At 43.8% G+C, this 6,676-nt stretch overlaps 1 protein-coding gene across 1 annotated transcript; it reads left to right on the top strand.

The window, feature by feature from the left end:
- The first annotated feature begins 1,380 nt into the window (after positions 1-1,380).
- LOC133462477 (GTPase IMAP family member 8-like) lies at positions 1,381-6,641 on the top strand. Its single transcript, XM_061743744.1, has 3 exons — positions 1,381-1,433; positions 1,583-2,419; positions 5,561-6,641. The coding sequence occupies exons 1-3, from the start codon at positions 1,424-1,426 to the stop codon at positions 6,271-6,273; spliced, it is 1,560 nt and encodes a 519-aa protein (XP_061599728.1). The 5' UTR covers positions 1,381-1,423; the 3' UTR covers positions 6,274-6,641.
- Positions 6,642-6,676: the final 35 nt, after the last annotated feature.

The raw sequence follows: 6,676 nt of genomic DNA, 5'->3' as shown, positions 1-6,676 counted from the left end.
CACTCATCACACACATGCAGGGAAGAGGTAAAAAAAGTAAAAAATATATAATTACAAAATATAAACAGTATATACATTGGAATGAAAAATAAAAGTAGTGGAGTACGGGAAAGAAATAAAAAACAGTGCAAAAAAAGCAGGTAGGATGTGTATGAGGTAGTCCGATATTCCACATGTTGTTATTGCATGTTATAGGTTATATTTCTTTCTTTGGTAAAATCATTCTTTGACTGGTCCTCTGTTTATCATAGTTCATCACATATCATATTTATCTTTCTGTTGCATCAAAACGCTCCTGTTTTAGATGAATGTCAGTGGTTGGACTGGTTTAGCAATAGGCCATTAAAACAAGAAAAGACAACAGGATATCTTCCAGCCTGCTTAATTCTACAGCATAGTAATTTATTAGATTAATGTAGGAACATTTAATTCAGTCAAGCTAACAGACTGAATATTTGTACAGTTCCGTAATGTTTCCATTTAAAATGGTTTTATTGAACATGACATAAGATTTGTGAACACTATTGAAATATACTCATTGCTGAGACTGTTTAGCTCATTTTCTCTTGCCGTCATACTTCCCTGAGCCCACCAGGATTGGACAGTTGGCCCCAGTCCCTATGATGGGTTATGTCAAACATGTCTTATGATCAAAATAGTTTTTTCAATGCTTCTCAGGAGGGTGTTTTTGCTGTAAGGTATGGGCCATTACATTACTTACTTTAGAGACGAATGAGTGATGAGCATTTCATCATGGAGAATAGTAATATACAGGACTGTCTCAGAAAATTAGAATATTGTGATAAAGTTCTTTATTTTCTGTAATACAATTAAAAAGACAAAAATGTCATACATTCTGGATTCATTACAAATCAACTGAAATATTGCAAGCCTTTTATTATTTTAATATTGCTGATTATGGTTTACAGTTTAAGATTAAGATTCCCAGAATATTCCAATTTTTTGAGATAGGATATTTGAGTTTTCTTAAACTGTAAGCCATGATCAGCAATATTAAAATAATAAAAGGCTTGCAATATTTCAGTTGATTTATAATGAATCCAGAATGTATGACATTTTTGCATTACAGAAAATAAAGGACTTTATCACAATATTCAAATTTTCTGAGACAGTCCTGTAATTCTGCTTTTTGTAGAAAGTGTCTACTACTGAAGTATTTAGTTCACTTTGAAACAGAAGGTATGTTCACAAGAGAAGGAGGGGGAGACATTTTCTTTGTATTCTTAGGTAAAAGGTGAAGCATGAGGAAGATGTATGTTAAGTGAAGTTTGCCTGATGGAATGCATTTCCTTGAAAACAAAAGTGCGGGTACTACATGAAATACGAGAGTCAGGAAGCATCGGTTTCAGAGCCAAAGAATCCTTTTCAGGTGTGGTCTCAGGCTGACGGATCTACTAAAAACATGTCCCAAAGTGAGTCATTGTTTTTTTTTACATAAAAACACATCTGTGTTTAAATGCGAACGTAATTTCATTTACTAAACATAGGGAAATTCAGTTTAAAATGCTGCAACTTCCTTTTTGTGCATTTACTAACATGTAATTCCTCTGTTGTTTGGCAGAAACTGTACCATTTAAGCGGACCATGCTGGTTATATCTCTGGTAGAGGAGTGGTCTTGTCTGAAGTCTTTGCTGCAGGACAGCTCTGGAGATAACGGTCATCAGGTAGCCTTCAGCTCTCTGGGGTCAAACCCAGTCTGCAACTTAACGGTGGAGGATCACATGATTAGCCTGCACTATGCACATTTAAAAGAAGACATGCCAGAGGAGAGCATCTGCCAGGCAATGGATGGATGCTTTAAGTGCTGCACAAATGCAATCACAACCTTTCTACTGCTGATTCAAGGTGGGTGTTACACAAAGAAGGAAAGAAGATTGATAGAGATTCTGCAAGCACACTTTGGAGTTGAGAGTTTGAAATACCTGGTTATTCTCTCGCTGGAAGATGGAAAAGTTACTGACACACTGGATGACACCCTCCTGGATCTGATAAACATGTGTGACGGTAGATACTGCCGTATCACGGCCTCCACTGCGAGTGGCGGCCTGCACGCGTTGCTTGAGATGGTCAGCAATGTGCTGGCTGAAAACGGTGAGAGGGGCTACACTGAAACCATGCTGACGGAGTCGAGGAGAAGGTGCACGGAGGACTCGGCCATGAACATGCTCAAGCAGAAGGTGCAGGAAGCAGAGGAGAAGGCGCAGGCGTTCAAAGAACGGGCTCAACTGCGGGAAGAAAGAAGAGCCAGAGAAGTGGAGGAGCTGAAGGCAAAGCATGCTGAGGAGAGAAAGAAGGAAGCAGCTGAAAAGAACAAACTTGAGACAAGGAGAGTAAGTCTTCAGGAGGCAGAGATCAGCCACAGAGCCATGCTGCAGCTGCACATGAGCACCCCCGATGGTGAGTTACTCTTCATCAGATACAAAAAAGAAAGGTAGACATGAAGGATGTTTCATATTATTTAACAAATCCATTTTTTTATTACTTATTTTGTGTGTGCATGTGTAAAAATATGGTAAAATTATGATTTTTAAAAGTAAAACATTGTAATAATAATAATAATAATAATACATTTTATTTATATAGCGCTTTTCAGGGCACTCAAAGACGCTTTACATTACAACAAAACACAAATACAAATTACAATTACACAGGACAGTACATAAGGACACAACATGAGACAGGACATTAATCACACATTAAAAGCAGTTCTGTAAAGGTGGGTTTTGAGATGGGATTTGAATGCTGGGAGGTCTGTACAGTCACGGATGTTTTTGGGGAGGGAGTTCCAGAGGGTGGGAGCAGCGATGGAGAAGGCCCTGTCGCCCCAGGTCCGGTGCTTGGTTCTGACTGGAAGGGACAGGAGGTTGGCGTCAGAGGAGCGGAGGCTGCGGGAGGGAGTGTAGCGGTGGAGCAGGTCGGTGAGGTAGCAGGGGGCCTGATTGTGGAGGGCTTTGTGGGTGAGGAGAAGGATTTTGAAGTGGATCCGTTGAGGGATGGGGAGCCAGTGGAGCTTCTGGAGGACTGGGGTGATGTGATCTCTGGAGCGGGTGTGGGTGAGCAGGCGGGCGGCAGAGTTTTGAATGTATTGGAGTTTATTGAGGACCTTGGAAGTTGAACCGTAGAGGATGCTGTTGCAGTAGTCGAGTCTTGAGGTGATGAAGGCGTGGATCAAGGTACTGTACAACAGATATGAAGCCAGAAAGAAAATATCAATTGGTAAAAACTAAGTACCCCCTTTTTAACTTCCTGCTGATCACTGCCGCTTGATGACTTGATCACCAGCAGGAGTGCAGGCCTACTACTGTACATGTGTCTACATAGTAGTGATCATAGGAAGCAGTTGTCCATGATACAATTATGGCGCTTTTCCACTAGTACCTACTCAGCCCAACTCGACTTGCCCTCGTTTCTTTTCAATATCCAGATTAGAAGTAGGAGGTTGGAGAGAAGCTGCTGTGACGTATTTGATTGTGTAGCTAAAGGAAGAAGACAACAACACTAAAGATGTAGAACCTGGAGGAGATGATAGATGTGCTGCTGGGTCTGTGGCTTGTGTTCCATATCAAGTTAAAAAATGAGAGTGAAAGAAGATTCAAGCGGCAACGCTTTTTTATTTTTGTTTGTCTCGGCGCTGCTGAAAAGTCAGCTTTTTAATTTTTAATTCTCTCCTCAGCACCAGGTTTATGAACATCTGCACCTCAGAGTTGGATCATGAAACAGACTTTTGTGCTGCCATTACCTGTTGAATAAAATGAACAAGAATCCGTCAGAGTCTCTTTCTCTGATTTCCTCCTCCTGACTCAGACGTCTGACTCCAACCCCCCGACCATTCGGTGGCCTGTAGTGTGATGATGTCAGATACAGCCGACTCAGCAGCTTAGAACCTCGGCAGAATAGTTACAGAAAAAGTATCTACTCGGCACGTTAGACCCCTGGTGGAAAAGCACAAAACCGAGGCGAGTCGAGTCGGGCTGAGTAGGTACTAGTGGAAAAGCGCCATTAGTTGTCCATGTTTAGAAAATTTGCCAGAAGAAAACTTCTGTTTGTAATCAAAACGCATGACTGTTCTTTGAACGAACCGCTAGACTTGACAGAACACAGGAGTTCACAGGAGTCGTATAGATGGATGGGACCAAAGTAGAGCTATTTTGCCCCGACACCAGACTGCGTGTGCTTATTCCCAGTAGTGTTTTTAATTATCTGGGGCCTCATTTATAAAAGAGTGTGTAGGATTCATACTAAAAGTGCACGTAAACCCAAAAGCCGAAAATGGCGGGCGCAAAAAAAAATACAGATTTATAAAACCGCGTGCACGCACACTTGCACGCAATGTTCTCTTTATAAATCACAGTCCAGCTGGAAGGTTGCGCAGGTGAATTCGCCTCATATCCCGCCCTCTACACACCCACTTCATACCATAAATGGGCAATGCAAAGTAGTATTAGCATATGAATGAGCCTGCTGAGCATGCGCAGCGGCTTCCTGCAGCCTGTTTGTGCGTCAGGATGAATGAGACGTGTCGAGCAACCGTGCCACTGAATTTTACGGAGACTGAGATGGAGATGTTGGGGATGAGGTGGAGGACAGGAAAACCACATTATTTGGTGGTCACAGTAAAAGTAGAAAAAGTATATAAATAGTATAAAATAAAGCGAGTGAGTGGCAGCACGCCGTTGCTGCCCGTGAGTGCCACGGCGCAATTTCCACTGGGGACAGGGGGGACATGTCCCCCCGTCTTTTCAAAATCATGTTTTTTTCACCCCCACTTTTTACAGTTTAAAAACTAGCGGTAGGCTCAGCCTGTAATTGCAAATTATCAAGACACTGTGCGAAGGTGATGCGAGAACGGCCCATCTCCCCTCAGTGCTGCTCAAGGCTGATTTATGGTTCCGCGTCACACCAACGCAGAGCCTACGGCGTAGGTGCGCGTCGCCGCGTACCCTACGGCGTAGGCTCTGCGTCGTTTTAACGCAGAACCATAATTTACGCCCGCGCGTAAAGGTTTCTCGCGCGTGTAAAACTCACTATATATATATATTCCGTAGAGCCCCTAAACGCTCTACGGAGCCCCTCATTTGTTCTGTCCTCAGTCACTCTACGGTTGTCGCGGTGGGTGACGAGGAAGTTCCCGGCCCGGTGTGTCCTGCACCGCGGCTCCAGCAGCACCAGAGTCCTGACTGACGCTGAGCTTCAAACACAGAGGGACATGATCAGCGCTATTATATTATAAGTCTGATATGTGATGACATTATTAAGAGTATGACATGAATCTGGCTTCATTTCACCACCTCACCGCCTGCGTCGCCAGTTCCCCGTGTCTTAAGTAAGTTCCTACGGGAGGGTCAGGGTTGGCGTAGGGATACGCAGATTTTTCGGTTAGTTTTTTCTTTTTAAATCACAACCTTTGCGTAGAAGGTGGCTTGCGCATCTTTCAAGCCCTGTTTTGTGCGCAAGCGAGCTTTATAAATGAGGCCCCTGATCTTCTTTACACAGAATTCTCCTGTAACAGGTTGTTACTTGTTCTGTTTTGTCTCCTAGATGATGAAACAAAGAAGATTTCTGTCATTCTACTGGGCCTCTCCGGCAGTGGGAAATCCTCTGCCCTTAATCTAATTCTAAACCGAGCGGGCCATCAGTACTCAGTCAGCGGGTTCGCTCACGAACAAGCCGCACCAACTTTGTCCTGCGATAGAAAGGAAGTGTGTGCAGCAGGCGGACGGATCCTCCTGGTGGACACCCCCGAGCTGTGGGACGAAGACGGGGTGGAGAACGCAGAGCTGGTGAAAGACTGCCTGGCCTTGGCTCTGCCCGGACCCCACGTCTTCCTGCTGGTGCTGCAGGTCGGACGCTTCACCCAGGGGGAGCGGGAGATGCTTGGACACATGCAGAAGATCTTTGGGCGAGAGATTCCCGAGCACACCATCGTCCTGTTCGTTCACGTGGAGGGAAACCCGTACCGGCCTCAGAACATCAACGATTACGTGGCCCGAGCTCACTCCTCTCTGCAGGAGCTCGTCCGGAGCTGCGGGAGTCGCTATTACGAGTTGAACGTCACCAAATCCCAGGGGGCTTTGAGCTATCCGCAGGTGAAGGAGCTGCTCTCAGGAGTCAACAAACTAGTCGCCTCACATGGAGGCGGAGCCTTCTCGGCCAAGAGATTCTCCCCTCAGGAGCTGAAGGAAAGAAATAAAGTGATGGGGGAGAGGAGTGAGGGGGCACTGGAAGTTAACTACTTGTTAAGAGATGAATGATTTCTTTATGTGGGTGCAGAGGGAAAAACATTTGACTAGAAGTGATATTTAAGTTTCAGCTGTTTAGAATTAGCAGCCTCTGAATTTGTTATGGAATTGAATTACATTAAGAATTAATTGGTTTAAATCAGGGGTCGGCAACCCAAAATGTTGAAAGAGCCATATTGGATCAAAAACACAAAAAACAAATATGTCTGGAGCCGCAAAAAATGAAAAGTCTTGTATAAGCCTTAGAATGAAGACAACACATGCTGCATGTATTAGCTATAAATGGGGGAAGATGTTTTCATTATGCACTTTGAGAAAAAAGTCGAAATGTCGAGATTAATGTTGAAGTACAATCTTGAGAAAAAAGTCGAAATGTTGAGAAAAAAAGTCAAAATGTCGAGATTAAATTTGAAGT

This window comes from Cololabis saira, chromosome 16, assembly GCF_033807715.1.
Source record: "Cololabis saira isolate AMF1-May2022 chromosome 16, fColSai1.1, whole genome shotgun sequence".
Taxonomy (NCBI): domain Eukaryota; kingdom Metazoa; phylum Chordata; class Actinopteri; order Beloniformes; family Belonidae; genus Cololabis; species Cololabis saira.
Note: the sequence above shows the minus strand (reverse complement) of the source record. Positions and strands in the feature narration are given on the sequence as shown.

Excerpts from the sequence above, each read along its gene's own strand:
- LOC133462477 (XM_061743744.1), top strand. Across the intron at positions 2,420-5,560 it reads GCACATGAGCACCCCCGATG|ATGATGAAACAAAGAAGATT; the intron begins GTGAGTTACTCT and ends TTTGTCTCCTAG.